This window comes from Heterodontus francisci, chromosome 23, assembly GCF_036365525.1.
Source record: "Heterodontus francisci isolate sHetFra1 chromosome 23, sHetFra1.hap1, whole genome shotgun sequence".
Lineage (NCBI taxonomy): Eukaryota > Metazoa > Chordata > Chondrichthyes > Heterodontiformes > Heterodontidae > Heterodontus > Heterodontus francisci.
Genome location: NC_090393.1, coordinates 68,375,589 through 68,401,477, shown reverse-complemented (window position 1 = coordinate 68,401,477; position 25,889 = coordinate 68,375,589). Strand labels below are relative to the sequence as shown.

General features: G+C 42.7%; 1 protein-coding gene across 2 annotated transcripts in view; it reads left to right on the top strand.

The window, feature by feature from the left end:
• The window catches only part of si:dkey-91m11.5 (PH_BCR_vertebrate and RhoGAP_Bcr domain-containing protein), a 632,155-nt gene that overhangs the window by 93,716 nt on the left and 512,550 nt on the right, over positions 1 to 25,889 (top strand). For both annotated transcript variants that reach the window (XM_068055461.1, XM_068055460.1), the window contains exon 2: positions 19,699 to 19,883. In XM_068055461.1, the coding sequence (XP_067911562.1) occupies positions 19,699 to 19,883 (185 nt within the window). The remainder of the gene's footprint in view (positions 1 to 19,698; positions 19,884 to 25,889) is intronic.

Below are 25,889 nucleotides of genomic sequence, written 5' to 3'. Positions count from 1 at the left end.
CCTGCTCTTATATTCTATGCCTCAGCTAATAAAGGCAGGTAACGCTTTTGCCTTCCTTACCACCTTATCTACCTGTGCTGCTGCCTTCAGTGATCTATGGACAAGTCTACCAAGGTCCCTCTGACCCTCTGTACTTCCTAGGGTCCTACCATCCATTGTATATTCCCTTGCCTTGTTAGTCCTCCCAAAATGCGTCACCTCACACTTCTCAGGATTAAATTCCATTTGCCACTGCTCAGCCCATCTTACCAGCCCACCTATATTGTCCTGTAATCTAAGGCTTTCCTCCTCACTATTTACGATACCATCAATTTTTGTGTCATCTGCAAACTTACTGATCATACCTCCTATATTCACGTCTAAATCATTAATGTACACTACAAACAGCAAGGGTCCCAGCACCGATCCCTGTGGTACACCACTGGTCACAGGCTTCCAATCGCAAAAGCAACCTTCGACCGTCATCCTCTGCCTCCTGCCACTAAGCCAATTTTAGGTCAAATTGCCTTACTGAGGTCCATGTAGACTACATTAACTGCTTTACCCTCACCTCCGCATCTAGTCATCGCCTCGAAAAATTCATTCAAGTTGGTTAGACACGATCTCCCCTTGACAAGGCCATGCTGACTATACTTGATTAATCCCTGCCTCACCAATTGGAGATTAATTCTGTCACTCAAAAAGGAGGTGTTGGGTGTCTTGCAAAGCATTAAGGTAGATAAGTCCCCAGGGCCATGGGATCTACCCTAGAATACTGAGGGAGGCAAGGGAAGAAATTGCTGGGGCCTTGACAGCAATCTTTGCATCCTCATTGGCTACAGGTGAGGTCCCAGAGGACTGGAGAATAGCCAATGTTGTTCCTTTGTTTAAGAAGGGTGGTAAGGATAATCCAGGAAATTAAGGGCGGTGAGCAGGGAAACTGTTAGAGAGGATTCTTCGGGACAGGATTTACTCCCATTTGGAAACAAACAAACTTATTAGCGAGAGACAGCATGGTTTTGTGAAGGGGAGGTCGTGTCTTACTAATTTGATTGAGTTTTTTGAGGAAGTGACGAAGATGATTGATGAGGGAAGGGCAGTGGATGTTGTCTATATGGACTTTAGTAAAGCCTTTGACAAGGTCCCGCATGGCAGACTGGTACAAAAGGTGAGCTGGCAAGATAGATACAGAACTGGCTCAGTCACAGAAGACAGAGGGTAACAGTGGATGGGTGTTTTTCTGAATGGAGGGATGTGACTAGTGGTGTTCCGCAGGGATCAGTGCTGGGACCTTTGCTGTTTGTAGTATATATAAATGATTTGGAGGAAAATGTAGCTGGTCTGATCAGTTAGTTTGCGGACGACACAAAGGTTGGTGGAGTTGCGGATAATGATGAGGATTGTCAGAGAATACAGCAGGATATAGATCGGTTGGAGACTTGGGCGGAGAAATGGCAGATGGAGTTTAATCCGTACAAATGTGAGGTAATGCATTTTGGAAGGTCTAATGCAGGTGGGAGGTATACAGTAAATGGCAAAACCCTTGGGAGTATTGACAGGCAGGGAGATCTGGGCGTATAGGTCCACAGGTCACTGAAAGTGGCAACGCAGGTGGATAAGGTAGTCAAGAAGGCATATGGCATGCTTGCCTTCATCGGTCGGGGCATAGAGTATAAAAATTGGCAAGCCATGTTGCAGCTGTACAGAACCTTAGTTAGGCCACACTTGGAATATTGCGTGCAATTCTGGTCGCCACACTACCAGAAGGACGTGGAGGCTTTGGAGAGAGTACAGAGGAGGTTTACCAGGATGTTGCCTGGTCTGGAGGGCATTAGCTATGAGGAGAGGTTGGAAAAACTCGGATTGTTTTCACTGGAACGACGGAGGTGGAGGGGCGACATGATAGAGGTTTACAAAGTTATGAGCGGCATGGACAGAGTGGATAGTCAGAAGCTTTTTCCCAGGGTGGAAGAGTCAGTTACTAGGGGACATAGGTTTAAGGTGAGAGGGGCAAAGTTTAGAGGGGATGTGCGAGGCAAGTTTTTTTACACAGAGGGTGGTGAGTGCCTGGAACTTGCTGCCAGGGGAGGTGGTGGAAGCAGATACAATAGCGACTTTTAAGAGATATCTTGACAAATATATGAATAGGAAGGGAATAGAGGGATATGGGCCCCGGAAGTGCAGAAAGTTTTAGTTTAGGCAGGCATCAAGATTGGCGCAGCCTTGGAGGGCCGAATGGCCTGTTCCTGTGCTGTACTGTTCTTTGTACCACTAATGTTAGACTCACTGGCCTGTAATTATCTGTTTTTTATTTATTTATTTATTTTTATTTAGAGATACAGCACTGAAACAGGCCCTTCGGCCCACCGAGTTTGTGCCGACCAACAACCACCCATTTATACTGACCCTGCACTAATCCCATATTCCCTACCACCTACCTACGCTAGGGGCAATTTACAATGGCCAATTTACCTACCAACCTGCAAGTCTTTGGCTGTGGGAGGAAACCGGAGCACCCGGCGAAAACCCACGCGGTCACAGGGAGAGCTTGCAAACTCTGCACAGGCAGTACCCAGAATGGAACCCGGGTCCCTGGAGCTGTGAGGCTGCGGTGCTAACCACTGCGCTACTTATGCACAGAAAGAAAAGCCAGCAGCTCTTTATTAAGCTCAAAATCTTTCTACGAATCTGAAGTGAGGTAATCAGTGTACTTCAGTGTAAAGCTGAATGTTCTGCGTTCATTTCTGAACTCAGCTTTGCAAACCAGCATGAATTCACAGGTCTGGATATTACAAAATTCACAGCTGCCTTTAATACAGCATTTAATTCAGGTTTCATACTTGTTGAAGCAAGAGCTAGGCTATGCAGCAAAGAATATGTCACGTTACCTGTGGGTTTATGACTCTTATTCTTGGAACACCACCACTCCATTGCCTGTCGTAGAGGCAGCACCATCTGTGCAAACAGCAACACAGTTCACCCACTTAAATGATTCTGTTTCCATGAAATCATCTGGTAACTTAATTATCTCTTCACTTCACTTGTTGTTCGTTCTGGTAATGTCTGACAAAAATGAAAATCTTCTAAAATTTCCCCAGCCCAACATAGCAAACATAAGCTAATGATTGCTGCAGTGCCAATATCCATTGTCTCATTGAGTTAAATAGCAAAATGCTCATATTCATGAAGCCTTTCTGTCAATTGGCATTTTATGTCTCTTAAAGTCTGTCAATTCTTTTACTAACCATGTCATTAGAAAGTGGCATCGCCTTCAACCTTTCTGCTGGTTCTTCATTTATCATCACTGCACATTTCTACGCCAGCTGGAAGAATCAGCTGCTCTCCAGTACTACGGGCTTTCTTGCTTTCAGCAAACCAAAGCACTGTTAAGGATGCTTCCAGGGCATTTTCCAGAACGGATTAATATTTGTCATTTGAATTTTCTGATGACTGTATTTTTTTTCGTTCATCTTTATATTCTGGGTGCTTCGTTGTGAGGTCTCACTTCAGTTTTTCAGGCTTCATTACTTTATTGGATAAAATTTGTAAGCACAACACGTTGCGGCCTTCTGTCACTGAGCTACATGAATCTGAATTCCACATAACTCTCATTCTTTGTGTTGTAGAGTCATAGAGAAATACAGCACCGAAACAGGTCCTTCGGCCCACCGAGTCTGTGCTGACCACCAACCACCCATTTATACTAATCCTACATTAATCCCATTTTTCCCCTCTCGCATCCCCACCTTCCCTTAATTCTCCTACCACCTACCTACGCTAGGGGCAATCTTTACAATGGCCAATTTACCTATCAACCCGGAGGAAACCCACGCGGTCACAGGGAGAACTTGCAAACTCCGCACAGACAGTACCCAGAACCGAACCTGGGTCGCTGGAGCTGTGAGGCTACGGTGCTAGCCACTGCGCCGCCTGTGTCTTCATTTGTTTCTTGCTACTGGACACCGCACTGTCCATGGTGTTAGCTGAAGTACTTCCAGTGCCAGTATGAGGTTGCTTCAAATACTTAACAATTTATAAATAATTTACTATCACAATATCATCAATTAACTTTTTTAAAGGTGTCTATGCTGTACAGAAAACATAGTTGCCAGAATGACACAGTGTGAAATGTGTTTGAAAGGGAATCATAGAATGGTTACAGTACAGAAGGAGGATATTCAGCCCATTATGTCCGTTTCAGCTCTCTGCAAGAGCAACTCACCTGGTCCCAGTCCCCTACCTTTTCCTCGTAGTCCTGCACATATTTTCTCTTCAGATAATTATCCAATTCCCTTTTGAAAGCAACGATAGAATTTGCTTGTCTCACACTCTCAGGCAGTGCATTCCAGATCCTAACCACTCGCTGCATAAAAAAAGTTTCTACTTCTGTCATCCTTGTTTCTTTCGTAAATTACCTTAAATCAGTATCTTCTGGTTCTCGATCCTTCCACCAGTGGGAGTTCTAACCAGATCTCTCATGATTTTGAACACCTTTATCAAATCTCCTCTTAATCTTCTCCAAGGAGAACAGACCCAGCTTCTCCAACCTATCCACGTAACTGAAGTTCATCATCATCTCTGGAACCATTCTCGGGATTCTTTTCTGCACCCTTTCTAATGCCTTCGCATCCTTTTTAAAGTATGATGTCCAGAACTGGACACAGTATTCCAGCTGAGACTCAACGAATGTTATACACAGGTTTATTATAACTTCCTAACTTCCTTGCTTTTGTACTGTACAAAACCCAGGATCCCATATGCTTTATTAATTCTTTTTCTCAACCTGCTCTGCCACCTTCACTGATTTGTGCACATGTGCTCCCAGGTCCCTCTGCTCCTGCACCCACTTTAGAATTGCACCCTTTATTTTATATTGCCTCTCCTCATTCTTCCTACCTAAATGAATCAATTCACACTTCTCTGCATTAATTATCATCTGTCACTTGTCTGTCCATTCCACCAACCTGTCCATGTCCTTTTGAAGCTCATCACTATCTTCCTCACAGTTCACAGTACTTTCAGTTTTGTGTCATCTGCACGTTTTGAAATTGTTCCCTGTAGACTCAAGTTTAGGCCATTAATATATATCAAGAAAACCAGTGGTCCTAAAACTGACCCGAGGAACCTCACTATATACCTACCTTCACTCTGTAAAACAACCATTCACCACTACTATGTATTTCCTGTCATTCAGCCAATTTTGTATCCATGCTGCTACTGTCCCTTTTATTCCATGAGCTCTAACTTAGCTGACAAACCTGTTACGTGGCACTTTATCAAATGCTTTTTGGAAGTCCATGCACACTACACCAATTGCATTACCCTCATCAACCCCCATTGTTAACTCATCAAAAAACTCAAGCAAGTTAGTTAAACACAGTTTGCCCTTAACAAATCCGTGCTGGTTTTCCTTAATTAATCCACATTTGTCCAAATGAGTGTTAATTCTATTCCCAGTTAATATTTCTAAAAGCTTTCTTATGACCAAGGTTAAACTGACTGGTCCTTACACCTTTTTTTTGAACAAGGGTGTAACATTTGCAGTTCTACAGTCCTCTGGCACCACCCCTGCATTTAAGGAGAATTGGAAGGTTATGGCCAGTGATTTTGCAATTTCCACCCTTACTTCCCTCGGTGTCCTTGGATGCATCCCATCTGGTCCTGGTGACTAATCAGCTTTAAGTACAGCCAACCAATCTAATGCCTTCTCTTTATCAATGTTTAGCCCATCCAGTGTCTCAACTACCTCCTGTTTCACTATGACTTGGGCAGTATCTTTATCCTTGGTAAAGACAGATGCAAAGTAGTCATTTAGTACCTCAGCCATACTCCACCTCCATGCGTAAATACCCCTTTAGGTCCCTAATAGGCCCCACTCCTCCTTTTACCACCCTTTTACTATTTATTATGCCTATCGAAGACTTTTGGATTCCCTTCTTTGTTAGTTGGCAGTTTGTTCTCTGACTGTCTCTTTACTTCTCCTATTTATTTTTCTATTTCCCCTCAGAACCTTCTATTCAGCCTGGTTCTCAATTATGTTATCCATCCGACATCTGCCATATGCACCCTTTTTCTGCTTCATCTTACTCTCTATCTCTTTAGTTATCCAGGGAGATCTGGATTTGTTTGCCCTATTTTTCTGCCTCGTGGGAATGTGCCTTGACTGTACCCGAACTATCTCCTCTTTGAAGGAAGCCCATTGTCAATTACGGTTTTGCTTCCCAATTTACCTGGGCCAGATCCATTCTTCCCCGATTGAAATTGGCCCTTCCCCAATTAATTATTTTTACACTAGATTGCTGCTTGTCCGTTTCCATGGCCACCTAAATCACTGTCCCCTAAATGTTCCTGTACTAATACTTGATCCACTTGTCCTACCTCCTTTCCCAGAACCAGATCCAACAATGCTTTGTTCTTCATTGGACTGGAAACATACTGATCAAGTAAATTCACTTGAAACAGGCTCTAGAAAATCTTGCCCCTCTCTATTACTATCCCAGTCTACATTAAGATAGTTAAAGTCCCCCATTATAACTACACTATAATTCTTGCAGCTCTCTGTAATTTCCTTGCAAATTTGTTCCTCTATATCTTTCTCACCAGTTGGTGGCCTTTAGAATACACCCAGCAACATTGTAATATCTCTATTCTTTCTTAGCTCTAACTAAATAGATTCTGTCCTCAATTCCTCTAAGGACACCCTCTTTCTCCAGCACTATAATGTTATCCTTAATCAATACTGCTATTCCTACTTTCTTTCCTTCCCTATCTTTCCTGAACAGCTGAATTCAGGAATATCTAGTAGCCAGTCCTCCCCTTTTTTGAGCCAGGATTCCGTTATCGCCACAGCATATTTCTGTGGCTATCTGTGCCTGCAGCTTACCAAACATTTTTACCACACTCTGTGCATTCACATAAATGCATAGTAAACCTAATTTAGGCATTATTACATTCCTTCTTAGTCTGACCCCACCTAATACCTTACTGTTTCCTACTCTGGTGCTATCTGTCTCTCCCAATTCTCTGTGCATCTTTGTTTTCCTCTCTAATATTCTCTCTTGATTCCCACACCCCTGCCAAGTTAGTTAAAACCCTCCCCAAAAGCACTAGGAAATCGCCCCACACGGACATTGGTCCTTGCTCTGTTCAGGTGCAACTTGTCCAGCCTGTACAGGTCTGATCTCCCCCAGAACCAGTCCCAATGTCCCTGGAATCTAAAGTCCTCCCTCCTGCACCATTTCTCCAGCTATGCATTCATGTGCTATGTCCCCCTATTTCGATATTAGCTTGTGCGTGGTACCGGAAGTACTCTGGAGACTACTACCTGTGAGATCCTGCTTACTAGTTTTTCCTTGCTGCCTAAAATCTGCCTTCAGGACCTCATCCCTCTTTCTGTCTATGTCTTTGGTACCGATATGGACCAGGACTGCTGGCTGTTCACCCTCCCCTCTCAGAGTTCTCTGTAGCCACTCAGTGACATCCTTGGCCCAGTCACCAGGGAGGCAACATACCATCCTGGATTCACATCTACTGCTATAGAAACGCCTGTCTGTTCCCCTAACTGTCAAATCCATTATCACTATTGCTTTTCCAATGTTCCTTCTGACCCTTGTACAGTTGAGCTAGTCATGGTGCTGTGGACTAGGCTTTGGCTGCATACCCCAGAGGAATCATCATTCTCGCCAGTATTCAGAACAGAATACTGGTTCGAGAGTGAGGTGTACTCAGGGGACTCCTTCACTACCTGCCTGGTTTTCCTTGACTGTCTGGTGGTCACCCATTCCCTCTCTGCCTGCATACCCTTAAGCTGCGGGGTTACCACTCCTATAAATGTACTATCCACAAAACTTCAGTACCGCAGTGAATCCAGCTGCTGCTCAAGCTCTGAAACTCGGAGCTCAAGCTGCTGCAGCTGACGGCACTTCCTGCACATGTGGTTATCCAGGACATGAAAAGAATCCTATAGTTCCCATATAGAACAGGATATGCACTCCATGGGACCGAGCAGCCTTGCCATGCTTCTGTTTATTGGACTTTTATACTTACGACTTAAATAACTAAAGATGCACAAACTGCTCACCAGTAAGTTGCTTCTCTTGTGCTAATGTCACTTCATTTATTGAGAGGTTAACTGAAATGTTTTATGAAACCCTTCATTCAAAATCTTATGGTTTTAGAAATTTGTAGAAAAATTCAGAACCCTTTTGAGTTCCTAAATCTTGCTGTTTAATTTTAACTTTATCCCCTATGTCATGTACCATATTTATTTTCTCCTCTGATTAAAAACAGTGTACCTTTAAGACAGGGAGAAGCTTTTGGATTTCTGAGGCACAGTGTGCCAACTACACTTGTTACTTTGGTCACAGCAGAAGAGAGAGAGGTCACATGGTATAATGTTTTGATTTGACTGTGTATAAAACTGGCAAAAAACTGGTCTGAACCAGCCACCAGAGACATGTTACTGAAGAAAAGAGCTGTCTATTCTCTCAGCAGAAATTTTACAAGGAGCTGCAGGCAGAGTTGATTGCCTAAGGAGAAAAAAAAAGCCTTTTGTTTGAAGAGATCGTTTGTATTGCTGAAGGTAGAAAAACTCCTTTTCTTTACCTCCAAGCCAGGAAATGTTTCCTTCAAGATTAAAGCTCTCTTGACTGATTGTGCTTTTTTAAAATTCATTTGTGGGATGTGGGCATCACTGGCTTTGCCAGCATTTATTGCCCATCCCTAGTTGCCTTTGAGAAGGTCGTGGTGAGCCGCCTTCTTGAACCACTGCAGTCCATGTGGGGTCGTACACCCACAGTGCTGTTAGGAAGGGAGTTCCAGGATTTTGACCCAGCGACTATGAAGAACGGCGATGTAGTCCCAAGTCAGGATGGTGTGTGGCTTGGAGGGGAACTTGCAGGTGGGATTCTGGGTTTGCTGGAATTCAAAGTAATGTTTCGACTGAGAAACTGTCGATTTTAAAATTTAAGTTGACCTTTTGCTGTGCTCAGTGTTGAGGTGGTTAGACTCTTTCTTGTTGAAGATGGTCATTGCTTGGCACTTGTGTGGTGCAAATGTTATTTGTCACTTACAGCTCAAACCTGTATGTTGTCCGGGTCTTAATGCATGTGGGCATGGACTGCTCCATTACCTGAGAAATAACAATTGGAACTGAACATTGTTCAATCACCAGTGAACTTTCCCATGTGTGATCTTATGATTGATGTCTGCTACAGCCGAAGTGTTTTGAATGACTATTAAGAACAGACTATTTCATCAAATCCATAGCATTTGATTATTTTCACATTAGAAAACCTCACCTATCATGAACGTAATCCACAAAGAATTACTTATTTATTTAATCTTAAGAAACAACTCATTTTTAAAACATCCCTTTTTAAAAGAAACCGGTTAACTCTGATTTTTGAGTGTATGTGTGTGAATGGGGGAGTTGGATTAAAATAAGAAGTTATAAGATCGTTCGACATAGGTTTATCTTAATAGTGTTTAAGATTTAGTTTTAATAAATAGTTAATTTGTTGTTGTCTAAAGATGCCTGGTTTGGTCTGTTTTATTCTGGGGGTTAATGGTGTGTTTAATTTGGCTGTTTTCTGGTTGGGTGGGAAAACTTTAATAATATGCTGCAACCTGTGAAGTGATGGGACAGAATTGATGGTGCATTGCTCCCGCCTCGGTCGTAACACCTAGATTTAATTAATTGAACACTGTTTGTAAATTATCAAGTTGGCCTTAGTTGTAGGTTAGTTACATAAATCTGGTCTTACATTAAAGTTGATTGAATAGAAGTGTAAAAATTCCAAGCTTACCAGTACACTCACCACACTTCACTCAATGCATGAAAGGTCACTTCGCACTATGTGACCACCTACAGCTGCTGCCCCTCTCTCCTGCTGTGCTTTGCTGCTCTGCCGCTGCCAGCGTTTCCTGCGCTGTATTTATAAGGCTCCTTTCTCCCGCTGTGCTTTGTTGCTCTGCTGCAGCCAGTGTTTCCTGCATTGTGTTTCTAATAGTTTTCTCTCTCGCTGTGCTTTGCTGCTCTGCACTGCTGGTGTTTCCTGCACTGTATTTATAAGGCTCCTCTCTCCCGCTCTGTTTTGCTGCTCTGCAGCTACCAGTGTTTCCTGTGCTGTATTTTTTCCGCTGTGCTTTGCTGCCAGTGTTTCCTACACTGTTTGTATAAAGCTTCTCTCCCCCAGTGTGATTTGCTGCTGTACAGCAGCCAGTGTTTCCCACGCTGTGGACTTTCCCATGTCTGATCTTATGATGGAGGGAAGGTCATTGATGAAGCAGCTGAAGATGGTTGGGCCGAAGATACTGTGATGAAATCCTGCAGCGATGTTGTGGTACTGAGATGGTTGGCCTCTGACAATCCCAACTATCTTCCATTGTGCTCGGTATGGCTCCAGCCAATAGAGTTTCCCCCGATCCCCATTGACTTTAATTTTACTCTGGCTCCTTGGTGCCATACTTGGTCGAATGCTGCTTTGATGTCAAGGGCAGTCACTCCCACCTCGCCTCTGGAGTTCAGCTCTTTCAGAATCTGTTGTGGTGTTGCGTTGTATTTGGCTGTGCAGTGGGGTGAGGAGAGAGTGACAATCCCTTGGTGGGGGGGGGAGGGGGTGGGAGGGAAGGGTAGGATAAAGAAAAATCATAAAGCATCCTGTTGAATGCAGGGGAAGAGAATGCAGAGTGACTTGGGAGTGGAGGTAGGAGGCAGAGTGAAACTGTATTTTGTGGCTGATAGAAGTCAGAAAAGAGACTGTGTCATAAGAAGAGTCTGTTTTGTGAGGAAGAGAGGCTGAGGGAAAGCAAGTGAACATGTGGACAGGTTTGAGACCTGGAGATTGGCAAGAGGAAGGAGACCATGCCTGTCGATTGGTGAGAGAAAGGTGAAGTTAGGACACACAGCTAAATGCAGTCTTTACAGCAGCGCTGGGACCAGGTCTGTGAATCACAGGTGTGGGTGGAGGTTTCAGCCCTAATATCAAACCGATGTGGCCTGAATAAGCAAAGTAAATAGATGTGAAGGTGCTTACGCCCCGGGTGATAAATCCCTTATGTTTTATCTGAGAAATGCTGTGTGATGTTAGAAGTATATTTGTTCAGAAACATGTCTAGGGCTTCCCAAAATATCTTTTAATAGATGTATTATTGCCCAGTGTGGAAATAAGTCACAAGGACTAGGTTGCAATACTGTTCTATATGAATTAACCAATCTCAGTTAGAATGAGAATTACCCTTTGGGCTAGGGAGGAGAAAATTCAGCCCAGGTTCATGCTCCTGATCATTATTCAGTAACTGAAAACATATGCATTTGTGACTAAGATGAGAACAGAATCACCTGAGTGAGAATTAAACAAGGGGGAGGCTGCCTTCTAGGGAAGAAAAATTGGGTCAGGATGTTCTGTCTGGTAATACCTCATGCTTTCTGGTGATTGATTAAATCGTGAAGTTGGGGAAAAAATTTCCAACCCTCTCCACTACAGAGCTGTGAATCTAGGCAGACTTATACAGTAAATGGAAAAGTCCTGGGGAAAATTGATGTGCAGAGAGATTTGGATGTTCAGGTCCATTGTTCCCTGAAGGTGGCATTGCAGGTCAATAGAGTGTCAAGAAGGCATACGGCATGCTTTCCTTCATCGGACGGGGTATTGAGTACAAGAGTTGGCAGGTCATGTTACAGTTGTATAGGACTTTGGTTCGGCCACATTTGGAATACTGCGTGCAGTTCTGGTCGCCACATTACCTAAAGGATGTGGATGCTTTGGAGTGGGTGCAGAGGAGGTTCACCAGGATGTTGCCTGGTATGGAGGGCGCCAGCTATGAAGAGAGGTTGAGCAGATTAGGATTATTTTCATTAGAAAGACGGAGGTTGAGGGGGTACCTGATTGAGGTGTACAAAATCATGAGAGGTATAGACAGGGTGGATAGCAAGAAGCTTTTTCCCAGAGTGGGGGATTCAATTACTAGGGGTCACAAGTTCAAAGTGAGAGGGGAAAGTTTAGGGGGGATATGCGTGGAAAGTTCTTTACGCAGAGGGTGGTGGGTGCCTGGAACGCGTTGCCAGCGGAGGTGGTAGATGCGGGCACGATAGCGTCTTTTAAGATGTATCTAGACAGATACATGAATGGGCAGGAAGCAAAGAGATGCAGACCCTGAGAAAATAGGCGACATGTTTAGATAGAGGATCTGGATCGGCACAGGCTTGGAGGGCCGAAGGGCCTGTTCCTGTGCTGTAATTTTCTTTGTTCTTTGTTCTTTGATAAAATATCAGATGAAGTATTGAGGAGAATTTTTTAAAATTACCATTTCAGTGAGCAGTGTGTGAGCTCTGCAAATAGGAAAACACTTTTTCAGATTTGCCTTCCATATTCAATCATTTGAACATGATTTTGACCCTACTTCTTCAATGGAAAATGGTTGAGTGGACAGGTATAAAAGACCAGGTTGGTTAGTCGCCAGATGGCCACCAGGAACTGACCATTACAGATTTTTTTTTTTATTTGTTTGGGAGACGTGGGTGTTGCTGGCTATGTCAGCATTTATTGCCCGTCCCTAATTGCCCTTGAGAAGGTGGTGGTGAGCTGCCTTCTTGAACTGCTGCAGTCCTTAAGTTGTACGTACCACCAACAGTGCTGTTAGAAAGGGAGTTCCAGGGTTTTGATCCAGCAACAGTGAAAGAACGGCTCTATAGTTCCAAGTCAGGATGATGTGTGGCTTGGAGGGGAAATTGCAGGTGCTGGTGTTCCATGCATCTGCTGCCCTTGTTCTTCTAGGTGGTAGAAGTCGTGGGTTTGGAAGGTGCTGTGGAAGGAGCCTTGCTGAGTTGCTGCAGTGCATCTTGTAGATGGAACATACTGTGCGTCTGTGGTGGAGGGAGTGAATGTTGAAGGTGGTGGATGGGGTGCCAGTCAAGTAGGTTGTTTTGTCGTGGATGGTGTCTAGCTTTTTGAGTGTTGTTGGAGCTGTCCCCATCCAGGCACGTGGAGAGTATTCCATCACACCCCTGACTTGTGCCTTGTAGATGGTGGACATGCATTGTGGAGTCGGGAGGTGAGTTGCTCACTGCAGAATTCCCAGCCTCTGACTTGCTCTTGTAGCCACAGCATTTATGTGGCTGGTCCAGTTCAATTTCTGGTCAGTGGTGACCCCCAGGATTTTGATAGTGGGGGATTCAGCGATGGGAATGCGATTGAATGTCAAAGGGAGATGGTTAGATTCTCTCTTGTTTGAGATAGTCATTGCCTGGCACTTGTGTGGTGCAGCTGTTACTTGCCACTTATCAGCCCCAGCCTGGATATTGTCTGGGTCCAGCTGCATATGGACATGGGCTGCTTCAGTATCTGAGGAGTAGTGAATGGTGCTGAATATTGTGCAATCATCAGTGAACATCCCCACTTCTGATATTATAATGTAGGGAAGGTCATTGATGAAGCAGCTGAAAATGGTTGGGCCTAGGACACTACTGTGAGGAACTCCTGTAGTAATGTCCTGGAGCTGAGCTGATAGATCTTCAACAACCACAACCATCTTCCTTTGTGCTAGGTACGACCCCAGCCAGTGGAGAGTTTCCCCCCGATTCCCAATGACTCCAGATTTGCTAGAGTTCCTAGTTGCCATACTTGATCAAATGCTGCCTTGATGTCAAGGGCAGACACTCTCGCCTCATCTCTGGCGTTTAGCCCTTTTGTCCACGTTTAGACAAAGGCTGTAATGAAGTCAGGAGGTGAGTGTCTGTGGCGGAACCCAAACTTACTGTCAGTGAGCAGGTTTTTGCTGAGTAGGTGCTGCTTGATAGCACTGTGGATGATCCCTTCCATCACTTTGCTGATGATCGGGAGTAGACTGATAGGGCGGTAATTGGCCGGGTTGGATTTGTCCTTTTTGTGCACAAGACATACATACCTGGACAATTTCCCACATTGCCGGGTAGATGCCAGTGTTGTAGCTGTACAGGAACAGCATGGCTAGGGGTGTGGCAAGTTCTGGAGCGCAAGACTTCAGTACCATTGCCGGGATGTTGTTCAGGCCCAGAGCCTTTGCAATATCCAGTGCTTTCAGCTGTTTCTTGATATCACGTGGAGTGAATCGGATTAGCTGAATACTGGCATCTATTAACTTGCTGTACTCAGCAGCTGGCAAGCACACTCGCCCAATGATGGCAGGATTCTTCTTTACATATTTGTTTAGGGTCCTGGTGCATGTCATCAGGACATGACTTCCATTTTGGCTGGATGGCCTGAGTTGGAGGCTGCTCTGGCTTTCCTGCCGGGTGAAGGCAGTGAGAAAGGAACAGAAACTTTTGCATCACCATTGAAGACAAATTTCTACCTGTATAACTATTAACATTGTTTTGGAACAATTTGAAGTAGGGAATTAGAAGCTTGGTTTATAATTATTGAACATAAACAAAGCAATCCGTTCTAAAGCCTTTTTGTTGACTTTCCTGGGATAGCATTTTTAGTTTGAAAAGTTTTTTGTTGGATTTTTATTGTAAATAATTTTACAAAAGTAACTTTACTTCAATAATTTGCATTTATATAGCATCTTTAACGTAGTAAAACATCTCAAAGTGCTTCACAGGAGCGTTATCAAATAAAATTTGACACTGAGCCACTTCATGAAATTGTCATACAGGGCCCCACCTGCCAAGAATGAGGCACATTCATTTTGCCACTTGAACATTGATTTTTAAAGTGTTACTGGAGTAAAGAAAGAACTTGCTTCTGAAAAGAAAGCAACACCAGACCCTTTTAAAGACATTTGCACAATAACAGACAGTGCTTTGAAGAGAAAAAAGACCATTCCCTGACACATTCAATCCACAATGGACTTTTGATTACCAGATGTTGAAGGTGGAGGAGCTAGCATTCCAGATTGACTGCTAAGATGGCTGAATACACAAACATGTGGTCAGACCAGTTTAGTCACATGACTAATAGACTGTTGCAAGTTCTTTGTGAACTTGCCACAGAGAATTTGAACTCAGAAAGCTGTTTGCTCCTGGGCTGAAAAGACCTCTCATGGCTGGCTTGCCGCAGCCTCTCCTGCCTGCTCTCATCTCTTTGTCCCGGAACGGAAAACCATTGAAGACATATGAACCCCAAGAGAGAAAAGTCTCCTACAGTGAACAAGGTTTAAGCAGAATACTGGACCCCAACGAAAAGCAAGACCATATCTTCAGTCAAGGACCACAGTGAGCTCGAAACACAGTAACAACAGCCCCTCCTCAGAGATTGCCTCAAACTGTTCCACTTTATCTTTTCTGTCTCTATTTGCATGTGCGTATTGCGTATGCATGCTAGTGTGGGGCCCGGCGTGTTTCCGTAGGCGTTAACAGAATTAGAGTTAAGTTTTAATAAATTTCACTTTTCTTTAAACCTAAGAAAGACTGTTTGTGCTCATTTCCTTGCCTTATAATTGGAAAGCTGTGAACAAGGATTCACAAAGGGGGAGTTCAAAACATGGTGTGTTTAAAATAAAATCCTGTTACAGTAAGACCAGGTGAAGGCTGAAAGGAACCCCTAGACCTCTTTCTCACCTGGTCGTAACTAGATATTAGGACGGTTGACCAAAAGCTTGCTCAGAAAGGTAGGTTTTAAGGGGCATCTTAAAGGAGGAAAGAGTGGTAGAGAAATGGAAAGATTTACAGAAGGAATTCATGAGTTTTGGGCCTAGGCAGCAGCCTAAACATAGCTGCCCATGTGGAGCAACTAAAATAGGGGATGCACAAAAGGCCGGAACTGGAGGAGGGTTGTAGGGCTGGAGGAGGTTACAGAGATAGGGAGGGGTGAGGCCCATGGAGGGATTTGAAAACAAAGATGAGAATTTTAAAATCGAGGCTTTGCTTTGCCATGACCTAATGTAGGTGCGTGAGCACGGGGTGATGGATGAGCGTTACTTGGTGCGAGTTGGGATATGGGCAGCAGAATTTTGGATGAGCTCATGTGTAAGTTCGAGTCAACGTTTGGGACCTTTAGTTCTGACTCCTCACTGACCACTCTGGGTATGAGGCATTTGGTAGAAGCAGTAGTAAGTTTATTAAGTGGGAGCACAAGTAGTATAACAAAATGGTACTTAGCAAGGCAGAAGTCACACTGTTCTTACGAACAGTTGATTGGGGTGCTGTCTCCTGCTCTGTTCTTGCTGCTGCGTTCTTGTCAACCATAGTCTATCTGCTCTTCACTTGGTTGTGTGTTAAGGGTCATAAGACTCTTCCTATACCCTTTTTGAGTCCAGCCTTGTGCCGTATTAGGTGACTGATTAGTTTATCCTTGAGTAGGGTGAAACCTCATTTTAGCCAACCTGATTAGTTTACTATTTTATTATTGTCCATTTCTGTATTGTAAACTTACATGTCCCTCATGCATGGTGTTTTTGTTTACTAAACAGGAGACCCTTTAGCTAACATAGTTAACATAACATTGTTCTTTATCTTTGCTATTGTCTTATGATAGAGTTTGGCAGACAAAAATGCTTATCCAAGCTTCCAAGTAGCCAAAGGTCAGAATACTTCCTGACCTAAGCTTTTATAACAGCTTGAACATTTCTTTCCACTGTCCTCCATACATCGGAATCTTATGTTATTTAAAAATTATGCCTCGCTTCTCGGCATTTTCCGAATTCATACTTCCATACTAACCTACATATTTTTATGGAGGGCGAAAGATGGGAGGGTGTTGAGTGGTGGGGGAGGGGGCTGATTAAATGGAGGCAAGAAAAAAATACATTAGGAGAAATAAAGTGCAATATAAAGCATTTGCTATTTGTATATAATTATGTTGATTTTATCTGGGAAATTGCTTGTCTTGATGTCGGCATGAAACACCTCAGTGGTTAAATTGAACACTGTCAAATATTTGAAAGTTATGGTGAGCATGTAGACACGAAGAACCTTGTTTTTTGGTTGAACATTGTCTCTTATTAATTTGCAGTCAATGTCTGACCTCATATCAATACCAGACATTTGAGAGTGATATTGATTCGGAAAATCAGCTACTTTTTTGGAATCTTTGGGGTGGATCTGTAGCATCTTTATTTACCATCCAAAAGAACATTAAAAATAAAATTCACTCACCACACAGTTCAGAACAAGTTCAGAATTTTAGGAATAAAAATCTTCATGAATGGTGGAAACCTGAAATTAAATAGAAAATAGTGGAAATCCACAGTAGAATTGTACATATAGAAAACATATACTGAATCTGATATCAAATAACTCACTGTGCATTTCCAGTATTTTTTGCTTACAATATTATTTGAATTGTCTGTTCTAACATTTGGGAAACTAGTGCCTATTTAAAGTGCCTGTAACGTCTTTCTTTAACTGCAATCACAAAAAATCATTGCGTGAGTTCTGAGTGGAGTTTCTCAATCTTCTTTTTTCTTCTTCTTTGGCCTCCTTCTCTCGAGAGACAATGGGTAAGCGCCTAGAGGTGGTCAGTAACTTGTGGAGCAGCGCCTGTAGTGGCTATAAAGGCCAATTCTAGAGTGACAGACTCTTCCACAGGCGCTGCAGATAAAAATTGGTTGTCGGGGCTGTGATACAGTTGGCTCTCTCCTTGCACTTCTGTCTTTTTTCCTGCCAACTGCTAAGTCTCTTCGACTTGCCACACTTTAGCCCTGCCTTTATGGCTGTTCGCCAGCTCTGGCGATCACTGGCACTGACTCCCACGACTTGTGATCAATGTCACAGGACCTCGTGTCGCATTTGCAGACGTCTTTAAAGCGGAGACGTGGACGGCCGCTGAGTCTGATACCAGTGACGAGCTCGCTGTACAATGTGTCCTTGGGCTGACATACATTGTCCAGGCCTCGCTGCCGTAGAGCAAGGTACTGAGGACCCAGGCTTGAAACACTTGGACTTTTGTGTTTTTCAATATAGTTCAATTAAATACTTACATAGTATTTACAGCACAGAAACAGGCCATTCAGCTCAGCAGGTCTGTGTCGGAGTTTGTGCTCCACATGAGCTGCTTCCCACTTTACTTCGTTTAACCCTATTGGTCTATTCTTCAACTTCATTCTCCCTCATGTGTTTTTCTAGCTTACCCTTAAATGTACCACAACAGAGCAGCAATTCAGAGACAAAGTTGGGTCCTACGTTATAACTAGTGTAGTCCAGAGCAAAAGCACCTTCTTGATGTTGAGAGAAGTTCAGCAATTTGAAGCCAAGTTTTAAAGAAGATCTAGATCTAGATTTTTCCAGATCTTTTCCACAGCTCACAGATCAGCAAAACAAAAAAAAAGGCAGCAGATGATAGACGGAAGCAGAGTCTTGCATTTTTTCCAGAGTAGTCCAGCGCTGAAACATGATCTTGATGTCCAGTGAAGCCAGGAATCTGAAGCTAGATTTGAGAGGAAAACCACATCCCGGCCTTATCCAGATCTTTACCAGAACTCACAAGGAAAGTTCAGAGAATGGGGTTTGTACCTCAGACAGAGACTGTTTGAACTAACAGTTAACTTTAAGTTTGGGCTAAAAATGCACCCACTGTTAGAATCAGGGGAAATTAAACAGAAGAGAGGATTTATTGGGGAGCAAGAGCAACGGATGGAAGAAGATGGCCATGGATAGACGTGAACAGTGAGGTGCTCCCTAGGGAGCTCTGCTCAAGAGCCATCTTTTTTCAAGGCAGTTTTTTTTTGACCAGTTGCTACAGCAGCTTGGCAGCAGGCAAAAAGAACAACTCACAGCATCACTTGGCAACTTCATGTGCAGCACTTGTGACAGAACCTGCCACTCAAGGATTGGCCTTCACAGCCATGAACAAAGGTGCACCAAGAGAAGACACCCCATTTAAATGGATTATTTGCTGCGTGTCCATCATCTTTTGCAGTTGGAAGGATGCCCACCAACCTTAAATGCATCAATGCTCTTTGCCTCAGTTATTTATGTGGTAAAGAGTTCTACATTCTAAGCACTCCTTGGGCAAAGCAATTTCTCCTGAATTCCCTATTGGATTTATTTGTGACTATGTTATATTTATGGCAGCTAGTTTTGGAATCTTATGGCTAGTTTCATCCTTATTCATGATAGCAGGTAATTTTAATTATTGACAAGTTTTTATAGTGTTTACTTTGTGCATTTAGCTCATGGTAAACTGATGTACAGAAACAACGTAACAATTGGAATTTAACCAAAAATGTTAATATGCTATAACAATGATAGGGGTCAATATGTCGGAGACAAAATTAGAAACAGAATGGACAGACATCAAAGGGAATGCTCCCAAGTAGTGGGGAGAACACTTGGTTTTATGTAAAAGTAGCGCAGCGCTGAATTGAAGGGTTTGGGGTGACTTTGATAAACCCTTGGATTTAACTCTTGGTCTGTATTATACAACATGATGATAGGAAGTGTCATTTTGAGTTTCTGTGTTTAACATAATCTGCTAAGCTCCAATGATTTTATGCTACTATTAGAATGCTCAAAGGAAAAAAAAGGGTGTTCAAATAGACAAAACTGGTTTCCAAAATATTTCAGCAAACCCTCTGACTTATGATGACTCCACATAATTCAGATGTTGCCTTTTTAAATTCCATGGCCGAGTAGCATAGTACAACTGGAGTATATGAATACTGCAAATTTGAGGGGAGAAATCTGCTTTGCAACATTTGTACTGTGTTTTGGTGTGACCCCAGCATGCACTGTGAATCAGTTGCCTGCTGTCCCACTGCAGTGATGTTTTACCTGTTTTGTACTCTCCAATTCTCTAGATACACTGTACAGCAATGTGCCGCCAATCTATTCCTATGATGCAGATCGTCTTGAAGAACATAGACGGAACCAGGAAACTATGCCCTACATAGATGATTCACCTTCCTCATCACCTCAGCTCAGCTCCAAAAGTCGGGGCAGCAGGGACACTATATCATCTGGGTCCTTGGAATCAACTAAATCGGTGAGTTGATCTACTATGAAACCGTAAAAACCCAATACACTGCATATAGAAGAATGAAAGGATGTGAAAAGATTAATCCTAAAAGTACTTTGCAGCAATATGTTGATATATATATTGATGAATAGTGCAGCTTTCTAGCAACACTGCTTTATAGGGCGGCACAGTGGCGCAGTGGTTAGCACCGCAGCCTCACAGCTCCAGGGACCCGGGTTCAATTCTGGGTACTGCCTGTGCGGAGTTTGCAAGTTCTCCTTGTGACCGCGTAGGTTTTCACTGGGTGCTCTGGTTTCCTCCCACAGCCAAAGACTTACAGGTGATAGGTAAATTGGCCGTTGTAAATTGCCCCTAGTGTAAGTAGGTGGTAGGGAATATGGGATTACTGTACGGTTAGTATAAATGGGTGGTTGTTGGTCGGCACAGACTCGGTGGGCCGAAAGGGCCTGTTTCAGTGCTGTATCTCTAAATAAATAATAGATCAAAGGCAATTGAGGTCAATAATTAAATGTCCATTAACACTGCATACTGTTGTGTAACCAGATAAAGCAGCAGAAAGCTGCCTTTTCAGCTTGTTCACAGCAAAATACCATACAACAGGAAATCTATGTTGCCAGAGTCGTCAGTTTGGATTTATGATGACAGATGAAAATGAATTGGTTTCAGCTAGCCTTTTTCCATTCAAATGTAATACATTACTTTTTTGCTTTTCCTAACTCATCCAAAGAGGTGGATATTATTGTACAGTAGGTAGTAGTAAATCTGTCTTTTTTAGTCTTTTATGTTTTAAATTCATACAGAAATGAAATCTTTTTTGTGTCACAACTTCATAATAAAATTAACTTGATGCAGACTGTGAAAAATTGAATATGGGCCTTATAAGTTTGTTTTAAGATCGGGTGTGCTATGAAATGTCTTTATCCTGTCAGAAAAAAGTCCATATTGCACTTAATGCACAGCAGTTACAAACCATTCTGTAGAATTTTAAAGCAATCTGGTTGAGTTTGACTTAGATTTGTGTTTGTTGCTTGGTGGACAGGGTTTCATGCAATAAATTGTGATATACACGTATAATTAAACCCATTTTAAATGGATTCTTCTACTAGTTGAATTTTGTTATTTGTTATGTAACTTTATTTCAATATGAAATGAGTTGAGTTGTGGCCACATTTGTTCAAGTATGCAATTGCAAAAAAGGGGATTAGAAAATAATTATGAGAAAGCGGGTGTTTTTCTGATACCAGATGGAGAAATGGAGGATTCAGGCTTTAATCTGATTATGTCTGTGCCATCTGTTCATCCCTTTCAATTAACCCGTAGATCCTCTCGTTGCTAATAAGTAACTTAAATTGGGCCCAAAAGGCTCCAGGCCTGAAATGAATAGGAACTGTCTGAAATGGAAGAAATCTGTGAATTGAATCAAGAAACGTGAGAGATTTTTTTAGAATTTAAAGGATTCTTTCAAAGAAGTGCTATAAAATTGTAGCTGCTTGTGAGGAGGGAGCAGTGACATTTATATTGTTTGCAGCTAATTCATTTATATTAATGCTGTTGAACTCAACAACTTCTATAGTGTAAACCACTCAAATGCGAGCTCAGAATTCATTCCAGTGTGGAGCACCACACCTTAGCTGTAGGTTTCACCTTTGAATGAAATTAAATAATGTGGTGTAGACTGGCAGTGTTGTCGCACAGTTACATAACCACACAGGATTGTGCTAGCGTACGCAAAATAATGGGCTACATAACAGTGAGAGCTTCTGTTTTCCAAATTCTGCCCATTCCTCTGCTTCTGTTACTGAGATCTAGGTCTCGTCTGAAGCCAAATGTAGTAACCAGCTATTATTCCAGCATGACCAAGTAACTCAGCGTACAGGTAACGATAAGGCTGTTACAGAGGAAAAAGGGCATTCAACCCATCTTCTTTCATCTGTCCTGAAAAACCCTAAACTGACCCCAATGCCCGCCCTCCTCCCCGACACTATCATAGCATTCAGTTTTAAAAATATTATTCCAGGATTAACTTACACTATTCTATCCAGGAGTCCATTCATGTGTTGATCGCTCTTTGTGTAATAAACTCGCTGATGTCAATCCTAATTTTTTCTTTTATGAGATAGGCCCTGTTTCTCCCTAACGTACTGTTATTGATTTAATTTAAAGTCAGTTTCTGGATTGATGTTTTCCAGGTCGTTTCCTTAGACACATACTTTCAAGATTGAAAAGCTCAAAAAAAAATCTAGGGATTAGCCTTGTGATTTTTGTCAGTGCTTGAATCTCTGTTTTTGTGACTTGTACTGGACACAGACATTAGGCATGGCCTGATCAGAGCATTGTACAGTTTGATTACAGTTTCCATTAGTGTATTTTCTACATAGTTACATAGCTACATAGTTCAACGCTCCATTGAGGTTAGTTGATTATGTCTGCTGAAACTTGCAGCCCTCTTTCAATTTCATCTGTAGCTATTGCTATTCACGCAGAATATGCCACCTGTTTTTCTTTCCCATGTGCATTGCTTTACACCTGTCCATTAAATTTAATTTCCCAAGGTTCTGTCCAGTTATTTATTTTATTGAACTGATTCTTGAACACCTTTTCTGATTTGACTGCTCCTTACAGTTTGGCACAGTCCATTTGGATTGTCACTTCTTCAGTCATCAAGGTGAGAGGCAGAGTCTTTCCATTCTAAATGCAGGTTATTTATAGAGATCTTCAGATTCACTCCTAATTATTGTAAGTGAGAGTAAGTTGCCTCTAGCAACTCGAGCACTGAGTCATAAAGGAGTCATGTATTGTGTTTTCCAGAGTTGACTCTAAACCGCCTGGAATTTTCCGATTTATATTAGAATGATGAAAGCTGCTGTTTAGAATAACTTACCTGTTCGCATATAATGTTCCTGTCTCCAGAGAGCAAAATGTCTTTCCTCTTAAATGATCCCCATTAAAACCTATTACTCTTTCGCACCCTGGTTATTTCTCTTCACCACTCCCCCCACTCCACCCTGGCTCCCCCCCCCCCCCCCCCCTACCCTGGCTCCCCAGTATGACCCTCATCTCTGCTCCTTAAGTCCAAGGGATACAGACTTGACTGTTTATAGTGGGTAATTGGTTTATTCATTAACTGCCAGATTTGGTTGGATCACAAAGCACTATCGGATCCTTCTCTCCACTGCCAAAACTGTTCACTAGACCAGGATCATCTTGAAAAGCAAAGATTACCCCAGCTTCTTTTCTTCATTACAAACTGTCATCTTAAAACCCTCTCCCCTGCCTCTTCCATCCTTAACTCCAAAAATGTGCAAGGAGCTCATGGACTTCGCTGCCATTAAGATTGAAACCATTCATTCAGCTGCCATTGCCACCTCTCTCCTTCCCCCGAGCCCATCAAGCCAAACTTCCTCTAAAGCCTTCCCTTGCCCTAGTCCTGAATTTGCATTTTACTCTAGTTTGTCTTCTATCTCCCCATATGCCCTCTCCGAGCTCATCGTGTTCTGGAGACCCACCTCATGCTTCCTCAACCCTGTTCGCACCAAACAGTTGACCACCTAACTTCCCTTCCCGGCTCCCATGCTAGCTGATATTGTTAACCATTTTTTCTCTTCACGTGTTGTCCCTCCCTCCTTTTAAATCTGCTGTCATCACCCCCTCCTCAAAAAAGCCAACCCTTGATCTATTAAACCTAGCAAGATACTGCCCTAATCTCCAATAAAAGCAAAATACTGCAGATGCTGGAAATCTGAAATAAAAAGAGAAAGTGCTGGAAATACTCAGCAGGTCTGGCAGCACCTGTGGAGTGAGAAATAGAATTAACATTTTAGGTTGATGACCTTGCATGGTAAAAGGTCATTGACCTGAAACATTAACTCTGTTTCTCCCTCCACAGATGCTGCCTGATCTGCTGAGTATTTCCAGCACTTACTGTTTTAATTAGCCCCAATCTCCAACTTCCCTTTCTTCTCAAGTCCTTGAACGTGCTCTCACTTTCCAAACCTATGGCCATCTTTTCTACATTTGAAGCCCTCCAATCTGGTTTCTGCCACTGCTACAGCAGTGAAATAGCCCTTACCAATGCCACAAATGACATCCTATGTGACTATGGCCATGGTAAACTATCCCTCATCATCCTTTTCGACCTGGTCTCAGCCTTTGACATGGTTGGCTCTCCAGTGCCTTTCCTCCGTCATCCAGCTTGGTTCCATTCTTAAATATCCAGTTGTAGCAAGAAAATCACCTGCAATGGCTTCTCTTCCCACACACAGATCAATACCTCTGGATCTCCCCAGGGATCTATCACTGCCCGCCCCCCCCACTTTTCTATTTCTCATCTACATGTTGCCCCCTTGGCACCATCATGTGAAACCCAATGTTGTGTTTTCCAATGTATTTTGATGACGCCCCAGCTCTACCTCTACTACCTCTCTTGACCTCTCCATAGTCTCTGAATTGTCAGACTGCTGTCCGACATCGAAAACTGGATGAGCAAAATTTCTTCGAACTAAATATTGGGAAGACTGAAGCCATTGATATTGGCCCCTGCCACAAACCTCGTTCCCTAGCTACTGACTCCATCCCTCTCCCTGGTAATTGTCTGAGGCAGAGCCAGACTATTTGCAAACTTGATGTAATGAGCTTCTCACCATATCTCTGCTCCACCACCAATACTGCTTACTTGCACCACCGTAACATCACCCGAATTTGTCCCTACCTCAGCTCATCTGCTGAAACCTCATCCATGGCTTTGTTACCTCTAGACTTGACTATTTTAATCCTCTCCTTGGCTGACATCCCATCTTACACCCTCCATAAACTTGATCTCATCAAAAACTCTGTTGTCTATATCCTAGATTGCATCAGGTCCTGTTCTTCAATCCCCGCTGTGCTTATTCACCTACATTGACTCCCAGTCCTCAAATGCCACAGTTTTAAAATTCTCATCTTTGTTTTCAAATTCCTCCATGGCCCCACCTCTCCCTAATTCTGTAATTCCTCCAGCTCCACAACCTTCCAAGACCTCTGCACTCCCCAATTCTGACTTCTTGCGTGTTCCCTTTTTGAAGTGCTCCACTGTTAGTGAATGTGTCTTCAGCTGCCTGGTTCTAAACTTTGGAATTCCCTCCTTGAACTGCACTGCTTTTCTACTGCACAATCCTCCTTTAAGTTGCTCCTTAAAACCTACCTCTTTGACAAAGATTTTGGCATCTGTCCTAATATCTCATGATGTAGCTCGGTGTCAGATTTTGTTTGATAACGCTCCAGTGAATCTGCTTGGATGTGTTTTACTACATTAATGGCGCTGTGTTAAGTTGCTGCTGTTTTGTTCACCTGGTCGTCCAGCAAATACTTTTGGTTTGGACTTTTCCATGCAAGAGCTGTCAAACCAGGTTACTTCATTGTGAATCTTATTGTCTCCGAGAGGATCATTTTCTTTTACCTTCCTATTCATTACATATATGGCTATACTAGCTCCTTTTCTGTTAATTCTGCCCTTTTTGAACATTTTGTTCTCTTATATGTTATACTTGTTGATATCCTCTGGATTTTATAATGTTCCTGATATTGCTGCTCCATCATAGTTCTTAAAAAGAGCGGGAGCTGAGAGTCAGAGTGGAGATTAAAAGCAGAGGAAGCTAAGAGAGACAGAGTGGAGATTTAAAAAGAGACTGAGCTGAGAGTCACGGTGGAGGTAAAAATCAAAATGTGATAGGAAGCTGATAAGTGATTGTTGGTGAGTATTTCTCTTTTTCCTTCTAAACTAGAGCATTCGTTCAAACTAGGAAGCAGGAAATTAAAAATTTCAATTGGGGTAAGTGAATTAATAATAGTATTAGCACAGAGTAGATCTGGAGGCATTAATTAAAATTAGTAGTTTAGACAAGGTACTAATTAGATTCGAAAAGAGAGAATAGAGATTTTTTTAGATCATGGATGGGCAGCTGAGAAGTGATGCTTGCAATTCCTGTGCCATGTGGGAATTTCAGGAGACTCCATGTGTCTTGGGGGACCACATGA